Source organism: Mustela lutreola, chromosome 2 (assembly GCF_030435805.1).
Source record: "Mustela lutreola isolate mMusLut2 chromosome 2, mMusLut2.pri, whole genome shotgun sequence".
NCBI classification, from domain to species: domain Eukaryota; kingdom Metazoa; phylum Chordata; class Mammalia; order Carnivora; family Mustelidae; genus Mustela; species Mustela lutreola.
Window position 1 is genome coordinate 4,712,938 of NC_081291.1, and position 25,843 is coordinate 4,738,780.

The 25,843-nt window shown below is 47.8% G+C and overlaps 1 protein-coding gene across 2 annotated transcripts in view; it reads left to right on the forward strand.

The window, feature by feature from the left end:
- The first annotated feature begins 374 nt into the window (after positions 1–374).
- Positions 375–25,843, forward strand: part of VAV1 (vav guanine nucleotide exchange factor 1) — a 49,036-nt gene continuing 23,567 nt past the window's right edge. The window contains exons 1-2 of one of the 2 annotated variants that reach the window (XM_059159698.1): positions 375–686; positions 25,381–25,497. In XM_059159698.1, coding sequence (XP_059015681.1) covers positions 483–686; positions 25,381–25,497 — 321 coding nt within the window. In that variant the 5' untranslated portion in view covers positions 375–482. The remainder of the gene's footprint in view (positions 687–25,380; positions 25,498–25,843) is intronic. The other variant, XM_059159697.1, reaches the window with a different exon arrangement.

Here is a 25,843-nt window from a genome sequence, read left to right on the forward strand (position 1 = left end):
ACTGTTGGAGGTGAGGGAGCTAGCCATGAAGTTGCTTGCCTAAGACCCCAGAGCACCATGTGCAAAGGCCCTGTGGCAAGATTTAAGATTCTGGGGTGGCCTGGTGTCTTGGAGGAACAGTGCCTGTGTGGCTGGAGCAGAAAGTGGTGAGAGGGAGGGGACAGGGGCATGTCACGGAGGGTCTGGTGGGCTGCAGGGCAGTGGGCTGGAAAAGCGGAGGGTCGTCATACCTTGCCCAGATGTCCAGGCCCCTGTGTTGAGCTGGTGGGGGGAGAAGAGATGCCAGGTCCTGCAGAGAAGGGGCTGGGCTGCAGGTGCTCCCGCCCCCCTAACACCCCCCCCCCCGGGCTCCTCCCCCTCCACCCCCTCTCAGGGCGACAGTTACAGGCAGAGAAGAGGAAGTGGTAGCTAGCTAGCGGAGGCAGGCAGGCAGGCCGCGGAGGCCGCAAGGGTGCGCGGGCTGACCCGGGAAGGCAGCGGCCATGGAGCTGTGGCGCCAGTGTACTCACTGGTTGATCCAGTGCCGGGTGCTGCCGCCCAGCCACCGGGTGACCTGGGATGGCGCCCAGGTGTGCGAGCTGGCACAGGCCCTCCGGGATGGCGTCCTCCTGTGCCAGCTGCTCAACAACTTGCTGCCCCATGCCATCAACCTGCGTGAGGTCAACCTGCGCCCCCAGATGTCCCAGGTGAGCCGGCCACTGGCTGGGGCACCAAGGGTTGGAGGTGGGGGGGGCCCACACCCCCGGCTGGCACCAGGAGAGTCAATGCACTGAAACTCCTGGCCTGTGATGGAGAAGGGAATGTGTGCTGGACGCTGGGGCTGGCACGGGGGTGAGGGGGGTGGGAGGGTGGGGAGGTGGGCAGCGGGAGGGAGGGGGTAGTGAGCACCGAGACCCAGGGGTGTCTCACCCAAGGGTCACAGGAATGGGTTGACAGGCTCTGAGTTCCTGCACATCTAGGCTAAGAACTGACAGACTCGGGGTTAAAGCTTCCAAACCCCAGGCTGACTCCACAGAGGTTCAACTCTCCAGATGGGACTGTGGGGGGGGGGTGTGGAGCTTGAGGGATACCTGGGAACCCCCAGGTGGCCAAAAGGGTGCCCGAGGTTTATTACTCCTTTGACATCCCCCCCTTATGCCTGTGGGGGAGGGGCCTCCACCAACTTCTTCCCCCACATGTGTCTCCTCCTCCCGGGCCCTGGGCCCCTTCCTTCCCCTCACATCTTCTTCCCCTTCGCTTCCTGCCTGGGCCTGGGGTGCGTGGGGCGGGTGGGGGGCTGTGGGCCCCTGGGCTCTGGTCTTCCTAGCTCTATCCATCCCGGAGAGACACTGAGAAAAGCTTTGGTCTTGAGCCCAAGAGTGGGTCCTGGGGTTTTGGAGCCTAGAAAGAGCTAGTCTTTCTCTGTAGGGATTACTGCAAAGGCCCAGGTCCGGGGAGGGTGGATTGTACCGAGCAAGCGGGGGCCCTTCTAGACTCAGGAAATATATTCAAATCCCTATTTGAATGCGGTTGGGGTGGAGGAGGTAACGTGACTGGATCCCCTCTCTGGGTCCCTGTAGTGTCTGGGTGCTGGGGGGAAGCCATGTATGCTGGGGCTGGGCGCTCCTGGTGCCTCACCTGCCTTGGAAGTCCGAGAGGACACTCCGGTCTGGCCCTCAGGCTCCACTCTGGAATGAAAGCTTGGTGCCTGGGAGCTGTGGATTGGCCTGGGGGGGCCTTTTCTCTGGTCCCTGAGATGCCACGTGCGGGATGTGGAGAGGGGAAGTCACCGGTCAGGGAGCACATCCTTGGGGGTCTCTGGGGGCATTCTCTGGGGACACAGCCATGGGGTGGGGAAGGTGGGTGGCCCACCCTCCTTTGCCCAGGCAGGGCTTCCTGGAAGGATGAGGGCACTCCAGGGGCCCAGCCCCTCTGGCCACAGGCCTTCCTGGATTTGCATACATTTGCTTACCTCCTGGCTTCCAACCGATAGGGAAGTAGCCACGGGACCTGTCAGACCCTGGACCCAGAAGGGGTAAAGGTTCCCAGTGAGGCTTTAATAGCCGCTGATGGGGAAGTGGATAAACTTGAGGATGAACTTCAACCCCTGCCTGCATCTTGCTTATAGCTGGTTGTCTAATGAAGGGCGAAGGGGGTGGGGGGTGGCTGCCTGGCCTTAAGATCTGGGAAGGCAGCTGTAGGGACTACAGGGAGGCAGTGTCCTTGCTTGTGCCGGGCAGTGCCAAGGCCCCATCTGGGCCTGGCCTTCATGGTGCTCCCAGACTGGGGAGACACAGACCTCTAGCCCTGCATGGTCACAGCTAGGACACAGGGAGACACCTCTGGGCTGGGATGCTTAAAGCAAAGGCAAGACATTGCCTGGCGATGTCAGGCTTTATGCAAGAGGGGACACTTGTGCTGGGTTTTGAAGAGTGAGTAGGAGTTTCCCATTGCTCTGGCTTCCTATGCCCAGCTGTGCCGGGCCCCAGGCCACGCAGGGGTGTTTCCCCAGTCCTCCCATCTGGACCTCTGTGCCTGCCTGCCTCTGCTCATCTTGTCTCCCCGCAAAGCTCAGCCCTTTTTCCCATTCACAGGGGGGATGAGTGCGGGAAGCTGAAAGGTGGTCCCATTGAGGTGGAGGAAGGTTCCTCCAGAACAGAACAATCTTTCTAGATTTGCAGGACCCTGTGTCCTCTGATTTAAGCTGGGGCCGTGGACCACCCTCGAGATGCGGAAGGTGTGGGGACCAGAATCCGGATGCCTCTCAGTTCCTCTGCTTTTTCTCAGCTGTTTCCAGGGAAGAGGGTGGGAAGGGCACCTGCACTCCAGGGCAATCGTGATGTCTGTCAGGCCCCTTCTTGGTGCTGGGAGAGTGGGCAGGAGACACGCCCAGAGCGCTGTCACTGAGGAGCTCGCCTAGTGGGTCAGACTGACAGTGAGCAAATACGGAAACATTTAACCTGTGGGGAGGCGGTAGGAGTTCTGGAGAAATCAAAGCAGAAAAGGGAGCTCTGGAGCGTGGGGGTCGCACTCTTGAATAGGTGGTCACTGATAAGGTGACATTTGAGCAGATCCCTGGGGAAAGCGAGGGGATGAGCCTTGTGAATCCAGGGACACAGCACTCCTGGGCAGGGGTACAGCCAGTGCAAAGGCCCTGAGGTGAGAGCTCGTGGGTGGCCCTCAAGTCTGCTGGGAATGGCTCATGGCTGAAGTCAGACCAGAGTGAGTCTCCAAGCTGGGTGAGATCTCCAAGCTGAGATCTGGGGCGGCCCAGGGAGGATCCTATTACAGGTGGCACCTTGACCGCCAGACATCCTAGCTCACTTCCTCTCTCTGGGAGTCCACATTCTGGGTTGCAGAGATGAAACTTTAAGGCCAAGGGAGTGGAGAGGAAGGGACGAATGTGACAGTCATTGTGGGAAAGACCCACCAGGGCGTGGGAGCTGATTAGACCTGGCGGAGCAGGCACTGGGGCCCGGATGATGTCAAGGTTCCCAGCTTGAGAATGCCCAGGCCACTGGCAGAGGCAGGGGAGAGGGTGGGAGAGTTAGAAAGGGGGTCAGCTGGAGGGCAGTGACTCTGAGGGTCCAGACCTGGGTTCAAATCCTGATGCCCTCACTTCCTGGCTTACCCTCTCCGAGCCTTAGTTTCCCCATCTGTGAAACATGGCTAAAAATGGGACCTTTATTTCGAGGACTGTTGTGTTATTTCAATACTGCTTATCATGGTGTCTGATGCCTGATAAACCCTCACTAAACTAAAAAGTTTTCTTTGGAAGGATGTGGGGTAGCAAAAGGTAACACAGCAAGAGGGAGTTTGGGTTGGGGGAATATTTCTCAGCTGGGCTGGATTTGACCCCCAGGGGCATTTGGCAATATCTGGACCCTTGTTTGGTTTCATCACATCTGGGAGGTGGTACTGAAGTCTAGTGGATGGAAGTCAGGGATCCTACTCAGTGTCCCACGGTGCCACCCACAGCAGAGCATTCTCTGCCCCAAACGTCAGTAGTGCTGAGGTTGAGAAACCCTGTTGATCGGGGACAGAGAGCTGCAAGAATCTTTAAAATATTTACTTGGTTGTATAATACATTCATATGGTTCAAATATTAAAACACACAAGAAGCAGGATGCCTGGGTGGCTCACAGTTAAGTATCTCCCTTCAGCTCAGGTCGTGATTCCGGGGTCCTGGGATTGAGCCCCACATTGGGTTCCCTGCTCAGCGGGAAGTCTGCTGCCCCCTCTGCCTCTCCCTCTGCCCCTAACCCTGCTCATTCTGTCTCTCAAATAAATAAATCTTTAAAAACCAGCAACGCATAAAAAGATGCACAAGGAAAAATTAAACTTCTAGTCCTGTCCCTCAGATACACCCAGCTCCTTCCTTCTCCCATAAGCAAACTACTTTCTTTTCTTTCTCTCTCTCTTTCTCTCTCTCTCTCTCTTTCTTTCTTTCAAGTTGACTGTGTATCCTCCTAGAGTTTCTTCATGCAAACATAAGCAAATAGGAGTTTAGGTTCTTATTTCCCGCCCTCCTCCCTTAAATAGAAGATGGCACATACTACTGACTGCTTTGTCTTGCTTTCCTCACTTAATAATCTTCTTGGGACTCTTTCCAAATCAATATATAGAGATTGTCCTTATTTAAAACAATAACAGGGGCGCCTGGGTGGCTCAGTGGGTTAAGCCGCTGCCTTCGGCTCGGGTCATGATCTCAAGGTCCTGGGATCGAGTCCCGCATTGGGCTCTCTGCTCAGCAGGGAGCCTGCTTCCTTCTCTCTCTCTCTGCCTGCCTCTCAGTGTACTTGTAATTTCTCTCTGTCAAATAAATAAATAAAATCTTTAAAAAAAAAAAATAAAACAATAACAACAACCACCACCTGACTGCACGGTTTGCTGGAGAGTCTATTTATTTCACGGATGACTTATATTGTGTTAACTATGTGTTAGGCATTAGTCCAAACCAGGTGCCAGCAAACAACAATCCAACAGTTGAATCTGGATTACAGCATTAAAAAAAAAAAAAGATTTTACTTATTTATTTTAGAGAGAGAAAGAGATAGCGCGTGAGAGAGAGAGAGAGTGCACTAGCGGGGCGGGGGGGTTGAAGGGAGAGGGAGAAGCCGGCTCCCCCTGAGCAAACACCCTGGGATCCTGACCTAAGCTGAAGGCAGACGCTTAACAGACGGAACCACCCAGGTGCCCCTGGACCACAGCATGTTTTTATAAATAAAGTTTTATTGGCACACAACCATGTCCATTGATTCCTGTATGTATTGTCTACGGCTGCTTTCTGGCTACAACTGTGGAACTGCGGAGTTGCCACGGAGACTGTCTGGCCTGCAGAGCTGAAGATATTAACTTTCCAGATCTTTGTAGAAGAAGTTTGCATATTCCTGTTGTAAACATTTTCTTTTCTTTTCTTTAAGATATATTTATTTATTTTAGAGAGAGAGAAAGAGAGAGCATGAGCAGGGGGGGGAGCAGGCTGAGGGGGAAGGAGAGTCCCAAGCTGACTCTGCCCTGAGTGCTGAGCCTGATGTGGGGGTCAATCTCATGACCCTGAGATCACAACCTGAGCTGAAACCAAGAGTCATTTGCTTAACTGACTGCACTACCCAGGCACCCTGTAAACATTTTCTATACATTAACTTGTTTAATCCTCGTAACACCAGAGGTGGCAGAAGGTATGTTATCCTCATTTCTCACAGAAGGGATTGAGGCACAGAGGTGTCCAGTAACTTGATTCAGGGTGCCAAACTCAAAAGCAGCAGAGTTGGGGATTGGAACCCTGGGTAGCCTGGTGCTGGGATTTTTGCTGTCCGCAGTTACCCCAAACCGCCTCTATCCCATTGTTTAATGGGGTGATCATTTATTTTATCATCCTCTGTATCAGTGGACACTTGGATTGTGCCAGACTTTTGTTATGACACATTTACTGCAACCATTAACCTTGTCCATGAATCATTTTTTGACTCCTCGTCTGTGTGAGCTTGGGTTTGCTACCTAACCTCTGTGTGCCTCAGTATCCTCATCTCTAAAATGGGGATAATAAATCCCTATCTTTAAGCATCACTGGGAGGGATAATGAATCACTATCAAGAACTTAGAAAAGTCCCTGGCCACACAGGAATGTTATTGTTGCTGCTGTACACATGAGCAAGTATCCCCACAGGATAAGTTCTCAGAAGGATTTGCTGGCTCAAAGTGGCTGGGCCTGTGTTTTTGGCAGATATTGCCAAGTTGTTCTCCATCTGGGCCTGTTCCCATGTGGGTTATTCCAATTACATCGCCACTAACAGAGCATGAGACTGCTTATTGGCCATCACCTTGCCACAGACTGTTCCATTGTTAAGACTTTGGAGTCATGCCAAATTTATGGGTGATATATGGAGCTCATTATGGCTCACTTTACATTTCTCTTATTCTGAATGAGCTTGAACCTCTATTCCTTTGTTTAAGATCTATTTCTATTTTCTCTTGGTGAAGAAATATTTGTTCGTATCATTTGCCCCTTTATTCTTTCTTCCCTTCTGGGACTGCTGTCCTTTCTTCCTTATTAGTTTTAAGGAGCTCTTTATATATTAGGCTGGCTTGAATTTCAAGTCAGGTACTTACTACCTTTGCGATCTTGAAGAAGAAAAACATTGCTCTCTGAGCCCTGGTTGTTTTATCTACAAAATGGGGATGTGGACAGCACCTTTATCTCAGGTTTATGTGAGGGTTAAATGTGATAGGTTAAGTTAAGTTCCTTACTGGTGTGATTGATGTGCTAGATTTAGTCAATGCTAAAATAATGAGAAGACCTCTTTTTGATACTTTGATTTCAGTTAGTATGAGTTGGCTGTCTGATGTGGTATAAGTCAGGATGTGTAATGTTAGCTGCTGTAACAAAGTATACACTTCGGTAGCAGTAATGGTTTCCTTCTTGCTCACATCACAATCTAGTTTGGGTCAAGTGGGGGTTAAGGGAGTGGCTCTTCTTTACAGGACCTGGGCTTCTTCCATCCCATAGCCCTACTCTCCTTAAAGCCCCTGGAGTCCTCCCTATCCCAGAAGGTGGGGAAGAAGACTGTGAGGAGGGAGACTATGGGAGGCTTTCATGGACCAGGCCCAGAAGTGGTGCTGTCGCCTCCATTCTTGATCCATTCACCAGAACTCCATCACATGGTCCCATCCAACTGCAAGGGAGGCTGAGAATGGTTTAGCCAGGAGACAGGGAGCACAGGAAATGTTTAAGTGGACATAGAAGAGAATGCTGTAGAACTGTGGAATGATGCCTAGCTGGCTTTAGAGAGGCAGGTCTAGAGAGGCTGGCTTGGAGGAAGCTGTAGTGGGATAAGGAATGAGGAGGGCTTGAACTAAAGCCATGGTGGAGGGATTCAGCTAGGGGCTGGGGAGCCTGGGCAGGAGCAAATCTCAGCCAAGTAGGTTGGGTTGGGTTGGATTGGTTGGAAGACCCCATCTCAACATGACTACTGTGGCTGATGGGGACAGAGGTCTGGAAGGGCGAACATTTGGTATTTTGCCTTCTTTTCTTCCATTTTTTTCTGTTCACGAACCTTCTTTTGCACCTAGTACTGGGAAATGTCACCCTTTAGCACTTTCCACAGAGGGTGCTGGGAAATCCTGTTCCTTTCCCTCCCATTACTCCCATGACTCCCCATTGCCTTTGGGGCAAAAGACAAAGTCCTTACCCTGGCCCATGAGAGTCTATGCATTTGGCCTCTGCCCACCTCCTGGCCCTCCCCTCTCCCTTCCTTTTACTTATTCTGCTCCAGACACACGAGCCTCCTCACTGCTCCCACAACCCACCTGGTCCGATTCAGCCTCAGGGCCTTTGCACATCTGTTCTTTCTCTGTGGATCTGTCTTCCCCCAGATATACACTGTGATTGGTCTCTTATCTCCTTCAGGTTTCTTATCAGAGAGCTTCCTGGCTTCCACACATAAGATTGTTCCCCTTACCCCCTGCCCCTCTGTGCTCTCTCTTCCTTTTTTTATTTTTATTTTTCTCCATGGCACGTATAGCCCTCTGACCTACATAGTTTTTACTTTTTGCTTACTATCTGCTCCCCCAGTAGAATGTCAGGGCAAGGCTTTTGTCTTTTTGGTTCACAGCTGTGTCGCTGGTGCCAGAACAGCACCTGGCACATAGTAGGTGCTCAATAATATTATCAACTATTCACTTCATTCACTCACCCTTCCTTTAATACTGGGAGAGCAAATCATAACTTATGCCTTGTTTCATACACACAATTTAATCAATACATGGTCACACTCATTTGTTGACATATTGTCTGTGGCTGCTTTTGTTACATGAAAGAGTTTACCAACTGATCCCTGATTTAGTGGGATTCATTGAGTGCTTGCTTATTATTGGTTAGTGGTTGTTGGTTAGCTCTGGTTAAGTATGGATTGTTTGAGATCAGTGCCTGCTTCTACTGGTTCCTAATTATGTGACTTTGGGCAAATGTTCAGACCTCCCCTGCCTTTGGTTTTCTCACATATAAAATGGGGAAAATGATGATGATGTGGTAATAATAATGATGACACCATCCATGTCATGGATATTTCCTTGTATTAAACCATGTACAGGATGATGGAGAATTCCATGATGAATGACACACAGATCCTCATGCAGCTCATGGAAATAGACGAGGAATTAGGCAGTTAACCTGAGAGTGGAATAGTCTGCTGATGGGGGGTGGAGCCCAGGGACTGTGGAAGCAGAGAGGCGGGGGAAACCCCAGAAGCAATCAGGGTAGGCCTCTTGGAGGAGGTGACATGCCAATTGAGTGTGGGAGGTTGGGGCATATTTGAGGAGCCAAAAGAAGTTCTGCTTGTCTGCCTTGTTAACATTAAGGGCACTGGAAGTGGAAAGAACCCAAGGGTATGTTGAATGGGCACAGCTGAACTTCTAGCACGGATGGTGATTGGAGGCCTGGGTTTCAGGAGGAACTTGGGAGTTAGGTCCCCGGGGGGAAGAAATAAGGGATGTTCAGTTGGAGAAGTTTGAAGGTTGAAGAAATTCTGAGCTCCATCAGCAGAAATTGTAACCAAGAGTTTTAGCCCTTGTGACAGAAAACCCAACTGAAACTGGCTTAGTAAAAAATAGCATTTATTAGCTCATATAACTGAAAAGCTTAGGAGAAAATGTATTTAGGTAGAGCTGGATCCAGGGGCTCTATCTCAGGATCACCTCTACCCTTAACTTAACTCAGCTGTCTTTTCAGTGTTTTCCTCCATTCTCAGTCATCTTTTCCTCTCATGGTGGCCGGCAAGGGTGCCCAGGTGCTCCAAATTTAGGTGCCCACATTTTTGTGTACAGTGAAAAATGGCTGCTCAAGCCCAAGTCTGGGTTTCACTGGACATAATTTCTTTGTGTGTGCATGTGGCTGGGGCTGGGGATAGAGGGAGTGAGGATGGATGGGCGGGGAGTCACGTGTCTGTTCCTCAACCAATTGTTGTGGTGGGTAGACTATGCCGTTCTGATTGGCCAGGCTGAGGTCGCATATTTTTTCTGGAGCTGAGGAGGAGTTGACCCCACCCAAAGGAGGTAGGCGTGGAGGAGATTGGGTGGCTCCCCAGGAGACGCTGAGGGGCTGCTAACAGAAGAAATGGGAATAGATGTCAGGAGGCTATCGATGTTTATACTGGCACCAAGTATGAAGTCGCTGCACAGCCTCTCACTGGTGCCATTGGCTGGCTGTTGGAGCCCCATCTTTCTCGGTCCTGGGGGCTGCTCTGTGCATGGTAGGATGTTTGGCGACATAGCTGACCTCCACCCCCTCGATGCCTGTAGCAACCTCTCCCCTGGAGCCATGACAAGAGAATGTCTGCAGACATTGTCAAATGTCCCGTAGGAGGCAGAATCCCCTATCCCACCCCTCCAAGAAACTCCATTTTGGAGGGAGCAAGCTTCCGATCTTTGGGAGGGTCCAAAGAGACATGCATGAACAATTACTGTCTGGGGACAGTGAGGAAGAGATCGAAAGCTTTGTTGGGTCAGAATAATCACTTACGTTATTATGAACAACAGGAGCTGTGCTGATTGCCGGGGTTATGGGAAAGAACAGAGCAGACACATTATCTGGTCTTCTGAGTTCATGGCCTTGTGGGGGAGAAGGGCAGTATACTTGTTTCCTGTAACTGCACGAACAAAGGACCACACACTGATGGCTTAAAATAACAGAAATACGTTATCTCACGGTTCCCGGGGTTAGAGGTCTGAAATCAATCAAGGTGTGAGCAGGGTCGAGCTCTTTCTGAAGGCTCTTGGGGGAGAATCCATTTCTTGCCTCTTCCAGCTTCTGGGGGCTCCAGGCTTTCCTTGAATTCTGACTGTGTCACTCTGTCTTCACCAGGTTGTGCCCTCCGTGTCTGTCTGTCTGTGGGTCTCTTCTGTGTGTCTTGTGTAAGGACACTTGTTGATGAATGGAGGCCCCCCCCCCCCCAGTAATCCAGGATGATCTCGTGATCTCGAGATTAATTTTGTCTTGCAAAGTCCTTTTTTTTTTTATTTTTCCCCCCAATGATGTCACATTTACAGGTAGGTTCCAGGGATCTGAGGTAGTTATATCTTTTGGAGGGGGTCACTATTCAACCCACTATAGACAGTAAAAAAGCAAATCAGTAACATATTACAATAAATGCTGCAGACAAAATAAGCCAAGGTCAAGATGGAGAAGAGGAAAGGGGCATGCTTCTGGAGGGTGGTCAAGAAAAGTTGAAAGCTGGAGGATGGGGAGCTGGCTCTGGGAACAAATGGCGCAAGGAGGCAAATGCCATGCAAAGGCCCTGTGGTGAGGAGGGTCTAAATGAAGGTGAATGGTGAAGAGGGAGTGCTGGGATTAAGGTTGGGAGGAACGCACTTCTCTAGTGTGGCTGGGGGTATGTCATAATTAGATGTGATGGGAAATCCTTGGATGGTTTAAGCAAATTGGTGGGTTAAAGAGGTCCCTCGAGCTGCTCTGTGGGAACCAGACTGTTAGGGTAATTGAAATGGCAGTGAGGGGACCTGGGCAGAGGGGTTGATGGAGGTGTCCCACAGGGATGCGATGGTGGCTGGACTAGGAGTCAGGAATAGTGGGAGGGCTCACATTTCAGTGGTTGTGCTAGTCAGACTTCCTGACAGACCAGATGGGGGAGTGGTGGGAGTGAACGAAAGAAAGTGAGATGATGTCTAAGTTTGTAGCTTAGGAACCTGTGTGAATGAGGGCATTATTTGCTAAGATGGGAAGGATGGGGAGAGTCAAGTTTTGGGGGTGTTCTGATGGGGCTGAGTTACCTTGGAGTTGGAAGACAACATAGCATAGTGGTTAGTGCAGCGGCTCTCACCTGGGGGTGTGGGGAGCAACTCTGTTTCTCCAGGGTACATTTGGCAATGCCTGGAGATATTTTTGGTTTTCACTACTGGAGGGAGTGGTGTGCTCCTGGCATCTAGTGGGTAGAGACCAGGAATGCTGCTGATATCCTAAATGTCCTATAATCCCAGGACAGCCACTAAAATATCAGTTCTGCTGAGGCCAAGAAAACCATGGTTGAGGGGCAAGGACTCTAGTTACATGGGGGTCTGGGTTCTAGTCTTGACTGTGGGATCTTGGGTGAGTTACTGTACCTTGCGGTGCATTAATATCCCTACCTTTCGGGCGCCTGGGTGGCTCAGTGCGTTAAGCCGCTGCCTTCGGCTCAGGTCATGATCTCAGGGTCCTGGGATCGAGTCCCGCATCGGGCTCTCTGCTCAGCAGGGAGCCTGCTTCCCTCTCTCTCTCTCTCTCTCTCTCTCTGCCTGCCTCTCCATCTACTTGTGATTTCTCTCTGTCAAATAAATAAATAAAATCTTTAAAAAAAAAAAAATATCCCTACCTTTCAAATAGGGGTCAGGATAGTCCCTGCCTTATAGGTCTGTTACAAGAATTAAATGAGTGAATGGTTGTAAAGTTGTCACATGCTGTAAGCAGGACCTAGTAGTGATCGGTAAGCAAACTCATAGGGATGGATGAGATCATTTGTGGAGGGAGGAGAGAGAGAGAGAAGAAAAGGGGTCTGAGTCTCAGGGTGCAGCAGCATGGAGAGGTTGGGAGAGGGGAGGAGGAAAAAGAAGCCAAGGAGTCAGAAGAGAACCAGTGACTTAGGGGGAAAGCCAGAGACCAAAGGAAGAAAGTTTATCCACAGTGAGGTGTTGGTCCTTTGAAACAAACCGTTTAATTGAAGGGACGGGAGTAGTGTCAGAAAGTATAATAAATAACAATAGAAACAGGTCCCATTTATGGAGCATTTATGATGTACAGTTGTTCCAAGTATGTAACACTTTTAACTCATTTGATTTTCACAACAAATCCATGGAGTGGGTGCCGTGATGTTCAGGTTATCTCTTCTGTGAATCAAACCACCCCAAACTTAAAGGCAACAATTTTAGAATTCTCACAGATTCTGTGAGTCAAGAATTCAAATGGAGTGTGGAGATGATGGTTTATCAGCCCCAAGATGAGAAGGCTTGAATGTTGGAGGGCTGGAATCTGCTGGAGGATCCTTCCCCTAAACTCTGGGAGTCTGGGATGGGGTGACTCACGGCTGAGCTCAGCTGGGGCTGTGGAATGGAGCAGTGGCCCATGGCCTATCTCTGTGGCTTGGGCTTCCTCACAGCATGGTACCTGAGTTTGGAGAAGGAGTGGAGAAGCTGCAAGTTTTCTTCTAACCTACTTAGAGACCACGTTGTGTCACTTTGCTGTAATTCACTAAGACCAACCTGGATTCAAGGGCAGGGGAATCAGACTTCACCTCTTGATGGCGGTGTGACAAGTCCCACTGCAGAAGAGCATGCTGGATGGGTGCTGTGTTTGTGGCAATCTTTGGAAAGCATAACATGTTCTTTGTTATTATCCTAGTCTCACAGATGAGGAAATGGAAACATGAAAAGTTTAAGTGAGTTTTCCAAGTGAATAAGTAGCTATGCTGGGATTTGAACCCCTAAAGCTGTGACCACAAGCACTATATGAATATTGCCTCTTCGAGGGGACATATGAACCTTTTAGGTGGGATAGTCTTGGATTAGGTTAGATAGTCTTGGATTTAGATTTCTGGTTTAGCCAGGAAAGCAGAAATCATCTTAAGATCTTTCAGACAGGATTTCATTCAGGGAATGGCTAATGGGTGATGGGGAGCTGAGGAGACAGGTGGGGAATACTGAGGTAACCCACAAGGCAGGAGAAACAGTGGAGGAGGTGGTGAGACCAGGGTCCAGAGGCTAGAACCATTCAGGGGAGCTAGGACCTGGTGCAGGAGCTGTCAACAGGTTGCTGAGACCAGGAAGGAGACATATTTGCTGCTGAAGAAGGAGAGATACCCTGGTTTTTCTTCCTCCCTCCTCCTGTCTCCTGCCTGGGCATCCCATTGGCTGAGCCTACCTGGAAGCCAGGGTGCAAAGGAGTCTGGGAAATGTAGTTCTCTTCGCTGTGGAGCAGAGCAAGGGGCAGGCAGGGAATGGACCTGAGAGCAAGCGGACCAGTGGTCCTCATCGTAACTGCCTATTTGAGCTCAGTGTTCTCTCAACGGGAGCTGCTGTTACTGCTGTTTGCCCGAGAACGGGTGAAATGCAATGGTTTCATTTCCCGAGGCAGGGTCGTCTTTAGTTCTAGTGGCTCTGGTGGTTTTGGAGTTCAGTTTAATCTTAGATCAAACCCAGATCTCCTTTCTTAGGACTCTCCACCAGCACACAGCTCATCAGCCTTCCTCCAGACAACCCATCAGAGGTCTGCCTGCAATAATTTTGTCCCTGGCTTTTTCCAAGTCACCTGTAGTCCTGGTGGAACACCACAGCAACTTCATAGCTTCTCAGTGGACAGCGTGTTTCCAGAAATCCCCCTTGGGGTGTCTGTCTTGTGCCTGTCTGTGTGGGTACTCAGGATGATCCCCACATGGTGTCTGTCTTGTGCCTGTCTGTGTGGGTACTCAGGATGATCCCCGCACCCCAAAAGATGTGTGGGGCTTGTTCCCTTCAGTGTGATCTGCTCTGGAATGTGGGACCGGGGGATCTGGGGGAATGTCATTAACTATTTGTGCTTCTCTCTCAGGGACTCTGAGATATGGCCAAAGGGTAGAATGCTCTGGTGACAACCACTGGCCCCATTTTGATTACACAGTTTTATTATTTTTTTAAATTACTTAGAGAGGGAAGGGGCAGAAGGAGTTGGGGAGAGATCATCTTAAGCAGGCTCCACACCCAGCATGGAGCCCAACGTGGGGCTCGATCTCAGAACCCTGAAATCAAGAGTCAGACGCTTAGCCTACTGAGTCACGCAGGCGCCTCTCATTACAATATTTTGAAATCAAAAAAAACAAAACAAAACCAATATTTTGATATCCAGTTTTGGTAAATCAGCACCTGATACTGCCCTTGGTTCACTCCCTCCCATTCCCCCTTTCTCCCTTTGCTGTAGCCACACTGGCCTCCAACCTCTTTTTCCAATGCACCAGGCAGGGTTCTGCCTCAGGACCTTTGCCCTGGCTGTTCCCTCCACCTGAAATGTTTCTGATCATACACTATGCACCCCCTTGGTCTGCTTCTTTCACTTGGCACCATTCTTCCGTGATTTATCCTGTGTGTATCATTCCTTCACACCTTATTCCTGAATAGTACTCCAGTGTATGGACGCCCCACAGTTTGCTCATCCTTGGTGGACACTTGGGTTGTTGCCACGTTTTGGCTGCCACAGATACGGCTGTTGTGAATGCTCAACTATGTGTGAACACTTGCTTTCATTTCTCTGTGCAAATGCCTGGAGGTGGAACAAGTTGTGTGGTAGGTGCGTGTCTAACCTTTTCAGAAACTGCCAAACCATTCTTCCAACTTGGTTGCACCATTCAACATCCCAGCCAGCAGTGCAGGAAGGTTTCCTGGAGCACTCCTCCTCTTGCTTTGCCATCCCTTAGTCCTTGGCTTTATCAGACACCTCTTTCATTTAACCAGATCCCTCCCAGCATGTTTTTCATGCTCATGCACCCACTGTTGTAACCAATCAATTATCAATACCCCTGTCTTCTCAATGTCCATCTCCCCACTAGACTGTAAGCTCTGTGGAGACAAGGTTCTGTCTGTCTTGGCCACTACCAGTTTCCTGGGGCTTGGCACACAGTAGGCACTCAGTGCGTGCTTGCTGAATGAACGTATGACCCTGCCTGGTGGACCAGGTGCTAGAGTGGAGATTCGGTTGGTATTTCCATTCCCAGAGCAGAGATGAAGAAGTAGAGGCTCCAGATGGTTCAGTAACCCATCTGAGGTCCTCCGCTGGCAGCGGCTCGGCTGGGAGTGGAACCATGTCTGTCTGACCCCCTCGACTGACACTGAGATGTTGAGTGTGTGTTGGGGTGAGAGGGGAGGAGACAGAAGAGAGACAGGCGGGCATGGGGAAGGTTTTGAAGGCCAGGATGAGGAGCTGATGCTCTGTACCTTTGCTTCCAGGCTTTGAAGAGGCAGCACAGCACATCTACCCTCTCTGGTCTGCTAGATGAAGTCTTGCAGTCCCAAGATTAAGGGGTTTCAGGACTGAAAGCAGAGGTGCCCCCCCTTTCTTCTGTCTTCCTTAGCAAGCCCTGCTAACAGGCATTTCCTGTTTCCGGTGGCTCCCTGGGTCGGGGTGGGGGTAGGGGAGCTGATTGCAGCAGTTGTGTTCAGCTGTGGGTCCTCTCTGCTACTCCCTGCCTCCCCCCAACCCCCACCCTGTCACCAAATGGAGCCTCTGTCCCTGCATACTGGTTCCCGAAAGGAGGGTGGCAAACTAACCAACCTTTCTGGCTCTTTCTTTGTCTTGGGCAGAGCTTGTGCTGATGGGACCAGCAGGCGGAGGGGAAGTCTGGGTGCTGATTTGCCTATGGGCAAGTTGCCAGCCCAACTCTTTGATATTCTGGTGGAGGGGGAGGGCGTGCTGAGGGGATTGCCTCGCCAACAGGGAGGAAATGTTCTCACACACCCCTCCTACCTTTGGTTAAAAGACCTCCTGTCCTTTGCCACCTCTCCCACGCTCTGGGCTACCAGAAGGTCCTTCTGGTGGTCTAACCTCAGTCATTCTTGCTGCCTGAGGGAGCCCCTTTCTTCAGCTGGCCCTACTCCAGCCTGGAGGGCTGATGAGTCATACCCCCACCCTGACCCCCTTGAGATGTCACATGACTGGGGGGAAGAAGTCTCAAGGCTCAGCTGATCTCCCTGAGGTCAGGAGGGAACTTCCTCCTTCAGGCCAGATGAGACCAACTGCTCTGTTGCCCCTGGTGACTTGCAAGCCCTGCCTGGAGTCAGCCTCCAAGGCTGCAAAGGCTGCTGGGCAGAAGAGTGTTACATGTGGTTCCTGTCACGTGCTGAACCTCCTACGTGGCACCAGGAGGCAGTCTGGTGTGGTTCAAAGAGGTAGGGTGGTACTGTGGTTAAGGGCATGGCCTCTAGGCTCAGGGAACTTGTATCTGGCTTTTCATTCCTTCCTGTGTGGCCTTGGGCAAGTGACATATCCTCCCTGAGGTTCAGTTGTTTCACCAGTACGATGTGGATTCATCTCTTCACCGACTTACTGAGCATCTATGGGATGTCATATGTTGTGCTAGGCCGCAGCAGTGAGCAAACAGCCCTGAGAATCCTCGCCTTGGGGAGCTGATGTGCTTGTGTGTAAGGGAGGACAGACAGACAGTAACAAAATAACTAAGAGAAGTATACAGTGCCCCAGACAATAAGCTTTATGGAAAAAACCCAAAGTAGAGGGGAGGATGGGGAGTGCTAGGGGTGTGTGTGTGTGTGTGTGTGTGTGTGTGTGTGTGTGTGTGTGTCTAGTGCAGTTTTAAAGAGAGTGGCTGGGAACGTCTCACTGAGAAGTGACATTTCATCAAAGGCCTGTAAGAGACAAGGGAAGTTGTCTTTTGCATCTCATTCTGAAGATGAGAACAGCCTGTGCAAAGGCCCTGGGGCATGGCCATGCCTGGCATGTTGGAGGGACAGTAAGGAGGTCTGTGTGGCTGGAGCAGAGAGAGCAAGAGAAGAATGGGAGGAGGGGAAGGTAGGGAGGGGATGGGTCAGGTCATGCGGGGCCTTGTGGTTTGCATCTGGGTAGGACGGGGTCCCTGGGAAGGTTTTGACCATATTTGTTTGGATGTCATGTTGAAAATAAATGACATGGGACCAGGGGCAGAAGCAAGCAGTCCAGTGAGGAGGCCACTGCAGTAATGCAGTTGAGCGATAATGGTGGCTCAGGCCTGGCAGGTGTATAGAAGGAGCAGGATTCTGGCTGTATTTGGAAGGTGGAACAAATAGGATTTGTTGAGGGGTTGGAAGCGGATGAGAGAGAAACAGAGGAGCCAAGGTGACTCCAGTGTTTTGAGTTTGAACAACTGGAAGGCAGTGTCATTAGAGCATGCCCCCTAGGTTTCAGTAGCAACGTTGTTGGGAGGACTGAACAAACCTGTGCATGCCAAACCTCTCATCTCAGGTTTGGAAGAGGCTATGCTCTCAACAAATGGCGCCTCCCCAGTAGGGCTGGGGGTTCTGGAGGGCAGTGTCTGGCTCTCACAGGCAGGGCTGGTTCACTGAGCGGCTCTTTAGAGACAACTTTGGGAAATGGCGCTGTAGCAAGAAAGGAAGTGTGAGCCACAGGACAGAAAGGAAGGAGCCCCAGACAGTACAGAAGCATGCTACTTGCTGTTTGTGGATGTGTGCATGCATGGAAAGTGAATGAGGACATGGGCTGGAAGGGTCCATGTCTACTTGCAGAGGGGGGCAACCAGTGAGGAGGGAAAGAAGAGAATGAGATCAGAGACAGTGCACAATGAGATCTTCAATGTTTAATTGAAAAGAAAATGTATTGACCCAAAGGAGCTGAGAACTCATGTGCACACAAAAACCTGCACTGAGATGTTTACGGCAGCTTCATACATCATCGCCAGAACTTGGAAACAGCCAAGTCCTTCAGTAGTGATGGATAAGGAAACTGTGGGACATCGGACAAGGGGAGTTATGGAGACAGTGGTTGCCAGGGGTTCAGGGGGAGGGGCAGATGACCAGGTGGAGCACAGAGGGTCTTGAAGGCAGTGAAACTACTCTGTATGTTACTATAATGGTAGATACGTGTCATTATATATTTGTCCAAACCCACAGAATGTACATCAGGAGTGTACCCTGATGTCGACTATGGACTTTAGGTGATGACATGTCAATGTAGGTTCATTGATCATAACAAACCTACCCTCTCTGGTGGTGGTGGTGGGGGGCTGACGGTGAGGGAGACTGTGCATACCTGGAGGTAGGGATATATATGGAAATCTCTCTACCTTGCATTCAATTTTCCCATGGACCTAAAGCTGCTCTAAAAACATAAAGTCTACTATGAAAGAAAAGAAAGGAGCAGGGGGCCGGGGGGAGGGCAGGGTAGAGCCTCCAGACAGGACTGATGGAGATACCACACACACCAAAAGGAGCTGACCAGGTGTTTTCTCACCTGACTCCACCCTTGACCAGCCTGTTTGTCTCTGCTCCACAAGGTCTCTCAGCCTCTAGAGGTTAGCCTGGCTCTGTATTTTGGCAGTAGTGTTCCAAGAAAGCAAGAGCAGAGGTTGCAAAGCCTCTGGATGCCTAAACTTGATTCACACAGTGTTACTGTCACTGTATTCTATTGGTCAAGGCAGGTCACAGACCAGCCCAGACACAAAAGATGGGGAAACAGGCTCCACTTCTACTTGGTATTTGCCTGACTTTAAATAATTTTGCATTTCTGGTGGGTGGGAAATAGTATCTTGTTGTTTTAATTAGCATCACTTTGATGACTACCAAGGTTGACCCTCTCCTCATGGGCTTGGGGCCATTTGTGACTCTTCTGCAGGGAAACTCATGTTCACGTCTTGCCAATTTTCTGATTGTATTGTTGTCTTTTTCTTATAGAATCATTAGGAATTCTTTATAAATTCGAATACACATGTGTAGCAAATATCCATTTTCACTCTGCGGCTTGTCTTGTCACTCTCTTCCTGATACTTTTTTAAACATTTATTTATTTATTTATTTATTTGACAGAGATTACAAGTAGGTGGAGCGGCAGGCAGAGAGGAGGAGAAAGCAGGCTCCCTGCTGAGCAGAGAGCCCGATATGGGGCTCGATCCCAGAACCCTGAGATCATGACCTGAGCCGAAGGCAGAGGCTTTGACCTACTGAGCCACCACCCAGGCGCCCCTTCCTGATACTTTTTAATGAATAGAACTTTATTTTAGTTTGATCACATCTTGTTTATCATTTGGAGTTTTTGTTGTTCCAGAATCACTCACAATTCTGAGGTCATCCAGATAGTCTCTTCAATTGTCTTCTCAAAGTCTTACCTTTAGCACTTAAGTCTAATACCATCTGGAATTTGTTTTGAGTAGGATATGAGGCAGGAATTTGATTTATTGTTTATTTGTTTTTCTTGGCCCTTATGGATAACCATTCGAACCACCCACAATTATAAAATAGTACCTCTTTTTACCATACATCTGTAATACCTGCTCAGTCATAAAAGACATTTTTGTACATGTGTGATTTATTTCTGGGTCCTCTGTTATGGTTTATTTGTCTCTATCCCTATATTTCTTATCTATTGCTAAGTAACAAATTATCCCCCAAATATTCTTTTATTGAGCACTTACTATGCTTATGAGTTATTTGGATCAGGAATGAGGAAATGGCCGAGCTGGGGTTTCTTATGAGGTTGTAGTCAGATGTTAGCCAGGGCTGCCATCATCTGAAGGCTCAACTGTGGCTGGAGCATCTGCTTTCTTGTTGATTCAGCCACATGGAACCCCAGTTCCTCTCCGCTTGGACCTCTCCGTAGGGCTGACTGAGTGGTCTCACAATATGGTGGCTGGCCAGTGATCCAAGAGGCCCAAAGTGGAAGCTGCAATACCTTTTATTACCTAGCCTTGAAAAGTCACGTCTTGTTACTTCTACTGTACTCTATCAGTCAGTCACACTGGGCTAAGCTTGGTTCAGTGAGAGAAGTAATTACAAATAGGGCACAAGTATTGGGATCTGTGGGCCACTGGGGGCCATCTTGGAGGCTAACTGCTATAATTACATTGTTTTAATTACAGTAGATTTATGATAAGTCTTGATGAGAGTATTCCCAGTTAACTTTCCCTCTACAGAATTGTCTCGGCTATTTGCAGTTCTGTGCTTTAGGATTCATGTGTCAAGTTCAATAAAAAAGCCATTTGGAGATTTTAATTGAAATTGTATTAGAGCCATAGCTCAGTTTGGGAAAGAGCTGAAAAATTTAAAATACTAAGTCTCTCTAGGAAAGAATTAGGACATATTTCACTTTTTTTTTTTTTTTAGATCTTCTTTCATATTTTTCAATACAATTTTATAATTTTTCATAAAAGATTTTCACTTGTTTTTGTTAGATTTGGTACAATCACTAGCTTTTTTGAATGTTTGTTTTCCCTTTTTTTTTTTTTTTAAGGCTATGGTAAGTGGTATCCTTTAAAAATTGAAGTCCAAATTTTCGTGCAGTGAAATGCTTAGTTCTTCAGTTTACTGCTCAATCAGTTCTAGCAGAGCTGTACACACTTGTGCAACCCACACCCTTATCAAGACACAGAACATTTCCATCACTTGTGGCCTTTCTGAGTCAATCTCCACCACCTTCCCCACCCCAGAAGCAACCACTGATCTGATTTCTATCACCATAGGTTAGTTTTGCTTATTCTGGGATTTCATAAATGTTATCTTTTTAAGAAAATAACATTTTCTGATTGATTGTTGCTAGTGCACCAACACATGGTAAACTTCATATATTGATTGTGAATTCACTCACATTGTGAAGTTACTGTGTTGATTCTGGTTATTTATCTGTATATTCTTTTGGGCTCTCTGGGTTGACAATGGTATCTTCTGCAGATGCTCAATTTCTTCCTCCTCCCTTCCCTTCCCTTCTCCCCCCTTCCTTCCTTTCCTTGTTTTGCCTTGTGCTGCAGGCTAAGATCTTCAACACAACGTCGTCTAGAAATGGTAGTGGGGACACCTTACCTTAGTTCTGATTTCAAATACCAGGGGATCTTTTCAACACTTCCCCATTAAATATAATGTTCTGCTTTTTAAATTTAAAACAAAGGTTTAAGATTTTTGGGGGGCAGATTCTCTCTTTATCAGGTTACAGAAATTCCTTTCCATTCTTACTTTGCCCAGACTCTTTTTTTTCCTTTCTCTTTCTTTCTCTCTCTCTCTCTTTTTAAAGATTTTATTTACTTGAGATAGAGAGAGTGAGAGATAAGAGTGTGCACAAGCAGGGGGTGGAGGGAGTGGCAGAGGGAGAGGGAAAAGCAGGGTCTCCACTGAGCAAGGAGCCCAACAGGGGGCTGGATCCCATGACCCTGGGATAATGACCTGAGCCAAAGGCAGACACTTAACCAACTGAGCCACCCACGTGGCTCTTTCTTTCTTTATCACAAATGGATTGTTGAATTGCCACTCTGTCTTTTAGGAACCTCTAACTCTTACTAGTTTCTTTTCAACAGAGAGCGAACAATCTCCGGCAGGCAGTAGGATCCATCTGAAACTTACTAACACTGTTTACATCATATTTACTTTACATTGTGTTCTTTTTATAGCAAATGATCCCAGTTTTCTTTTGATAGAAGGATATCAAGTTCTCTTCTTAAATACATTTATTTAAGTTAAAGTTTATTTATTTTATTTTTATTTATTTTTTAAAGATATTTATTTATTTGACAGAGAGAGACATACAAGGAGAGAGGGAACACAAGAAGCAGGAGTGGGAAAGGGAGAAGCTGGCAGGGAGCCTGATGCCGGGCTTAATCCCAGGACTCTGGGATCATGACCTGAGCCGAAGGCAGACGATTTTAACAACTGAGCCACACAGGCACCCCTGTCGTATTTTATTTTTTAAAATATTTAATTTATTTATTTGACAGAGAGAGGGAAAAAAAAAAAGCAAGAGAGGGCGCCTGGGTGGCTCAGTGGGTTAAAGCCTCTGCCTTCGGCTCGGGTCATGATCTCAGGGTCCTGGGATCGAGTCCCACGTCAGGCTCTCTGCTCAGCGGGGAGCCTGCTTCCCTTCCTTTCTCTCTGCCTGCCTCTCTGCCTACTTGTGATCTCTGTCTGTTAAATAAATAAAAATATTTTTTAAAAAAGGCAAGAGAGCACAAGCAGGGGGAATGACAGAGGGAGAGGGAGAAGCAGACTCCCTGCTAAGCAGGGAGCCCAGTGGGGGCTTGATCCAGGACCCTGGGAAGCTGGAGATAGATGCTTAACCTACTGAGCCACCCAGGCCTCCCTACGTTAAAGTTTATTTAAAGTTCATGTTGCATAGATAGTGGGGTAGGTATACTGTGGATGTGGCAATCACTGAGAAGAAGACAGTCTGGAGATGGAAGTGTGAGATCCACGGGTACAATGAAATCTATATATTGACACGATTCACATACGTTCCTACAGCATAGTGCTTGCGGTCATGCTGCCTGGGTTTGCATCCTGGCTGGCTGTCCTTGCTTCAGTCCTTATCTGTAAAATGAGGATATAATAGAGCTTGCAGGATTCCATTGCGCCCACGCGCGTGCACACACACACACACACACACACGGGTGCACACGGGGGTGGGGGGGGAGAGAATATGAGTGGGAAGGGATTTGGGGGGAAGAAGGGAGAAAGAGAAAGTCAAACTCATAGAAGCAGAGAGTAGAAGCTTGACAGGTGCTGAAGGAATGAGGAAAATGGGGAGATATTGATCCAAGGGTACAAAATTGTAGTTAGGGGGTATGAATCTGTCTAGGGCTCTAACGTGCAGGCGTGATGTAATCATCCTAAATAATGCTGTACTGAGGGGCGCCTGGGTGGCTCAGCCGGTTGAGCATCTGACTCTTTTTTTCTTTTTGAAATAGAAAAATCAGAGCTAAGTCTTGCTTTATTAGATATTAAGATTTATTACGGATCTATAATAATTAAGGTAATGTGGTATGGGTGCAGAGATAGACTAATGAAATAAAATGGACAGCCTAAAAGCAGATATAGATATACAGACATATATGTGACCAAGATGGCATGGAAGATTAGTGGAGGATGAGCAATGTCTTCCATAAATACTGTTCAGATCAAATGTATCCATATGAACAACAAATAAAAATGCTACTTTATGCACACATAAAATCAAGTCTGGGTAGATTAAAGACCTAAATGCGAAAGACAAAATTATCAACACAGGAAAATATCTTCATGATGTCAGGTAGCAAATGATCTCTATCCATTGACTGCAGTTGGAGTATAAAATATGAAAACACATAATAGTAGACCACTAATAATATTCATAGAACTGAATAAATATGTCATTCTTTGATATTTTAATATGTAAATATTAGAGCATCTGACTCTTGATTTTAGCTCAGGTCATGATCTCAGGGTCTTGAAATCCAGCCCCGCATCAGGCTCAGCACTGAGTGTGGAGTCTGCTTAAGATTCTCTCTCTCTCTCTCCCTCTCCCCGCCTCACCTCACTCCCTCTCCCATGTGCACGGCACACACTCTATCTCTCCCTCTCTCTCTCAAAAAAAAAAAAAAAAACCATACTGAATTGCACACTGGAAATATACTAAGAGAGTAGATTTCAGCTATGCTTATCACACACAAAAATGGTGACTATGTAAGGAGATGCTATGTTAATTAGCTGGACTGTAGTAATCATTGCATTATGAATATTCATATCAAATAATCATCTGGTATGCCTTAAATATACACTATATTTTACACATATAGACGTTAAATATATAGAGTGCTGAGAATCGGGCCCATGGCAGGTGCTCGTGCAAGGTCATGAGATAAAACTGTGGTCAAGAAAGGTTGGTTAGGGTTTTGTAGGTTCTAGGGAACTTAGAGAGTGCTGAGCCCACTGGGACGTTTGGATGAACTGATACCAGGCAAATGTGAGGGTTTCTTTATAGCAGGACCAAATACCCCAAACCAGAGTGGCATCCTGGGTGTCTGACCGCTGCATCAGTCAGTATCTTCTGGTTTTAAGTCACTACAGCCCAACCCAAACTGATTTAAACAGGAAAGGAATGCATCGGTTCATGAAATTGAAAAGTTCAAACATCTTTCCTCTAAATGGAACGGTAGCCTGCGTGACCTTTTGTGCCTGGATTCTGTCATTGAGCACCATGTTTTTGAGGGTTATCTACTTTGTAGCATGTATCAATACTTCACTCCTTTCTATTGCCCAATAATATTCCATTTTATAGATATGCCATTCTTTGTTGGTCTATCGATCAGTTATAGACCTAGGTAAAGTCACAGAGACAGAAAGCAGACAGTGGTTACCAGGGAGAAGGAAGAGATAGGGAATGGCAGGTGACTGCCTAATGGGGACAGGATTTACTTTTGGGCTGAGAAAAAAGTCTTGGAACTAGATGAGGTGCTCATTCCATGACGTGGTGAGGTGTCAAATGTCACTGAAGTGTACACTTTATTTATTTTTAAAGATTTTATTTATTTATTTGACAGAGAGGGAGATCACAGGCAGGCAGAGAGGCAGGCAGAGGGAGAGGGGGAAGTAGGCTCCCAGCTGAACAGAGAGCCTGACACGGGGCTTAGTCCCAGGACCCTGAGAACATGACCTGAGCTGAAGGCAGAGGCTTAACCCACTGAGCCACCCAGGTGCCCCACAAAGTGTACACTTCAAAGTGGTTCATGGTTAGATTTTTTTATTGCTGTAAAAGATACACAATATTTATTATTACATATACATACATAAGACATATATATTTGATAATTATAAATACAAATTTTTATATTTGAATACTATATAAATAAATAGAACATTTATTATTTTAACCATTTGTAAGTGTACATTTTAGTGGCATTAAGTCTGCTCACAATGTTGTCTACCCATTACTACTACATCCCAAACTGTTCCTCTTCCCCAACAGAAACCGTGTCCCCATGAAACACTGACTCCCCACCCCCGCCTCCAACCCCTGACTCCCACCATCTACTTTCTGTCTCTGTGAATTTGCTTGCTCTAGGGACCTTATGGAATCCTACAATAATTGTCCTTCTGTTTCTGGCTTATTTTACTGAGCAAAACGTTTTCAAGGTTCATTCATGCTATAGCATAAATCAAAATTTCATTCCTTTTTCTGGCTGAGTAATATTTCATTATATGTATATACTACATTTTGTTTTCAGTTAATGGTTAACTTTATGTTATATGAATTTCATCTCAATAAACAGGGATTCAAGGGTAGTGTCAGCTTCAGGTACAGCTCGATCTTTATCAGAAAAGATGTGGCTTACTTTTTCCCCTTCTGTGCCAGTCCCCAAGTCTGGCTGCCCAGGGCTCAGCCTCTCCTCTGTCCTGTTATGTTTCCCACACCCCCACTTCTGTCTCTCTTCACAGTTCCTGTGCCTTAAGAACATCCGAACATTCTTGTCTACCTGCTGTGAGAAGTTTGGCCTCAAGCGGAGTGAACTCTTTGAGGCTTTTGACCTTTTCGATGTGCAGGATTTTGGGAAGGTAAGCTGGGGCTGAACTGCTCATGGGGCTGGGCATGTAGAGCTGAGAGATTGGATTTTAGTCCATTTCCATGAATATTTCCATCGGGAAAGCTAAGTGCTGTCGGGGAGAAGAATAGGTAAGTCAGACGAGGCAACACACCAGGTGCAAAGAGCATGAGACCTGTGCAGCTGGGTTATAGTCCCTGCTTTGCTACTTGTTGTGTGACCTCAGATTTGTGACCATGCCTCTCTGGTCCCTCCTTTCTAACACAGGAATGATATCATCCTATGCTTTCTGAGTGGTTGTAAGGATTGCATAGAAGAAGGCAATCAAGTGGTGGGTGCTTAGTTAAGGGAACCTTGAC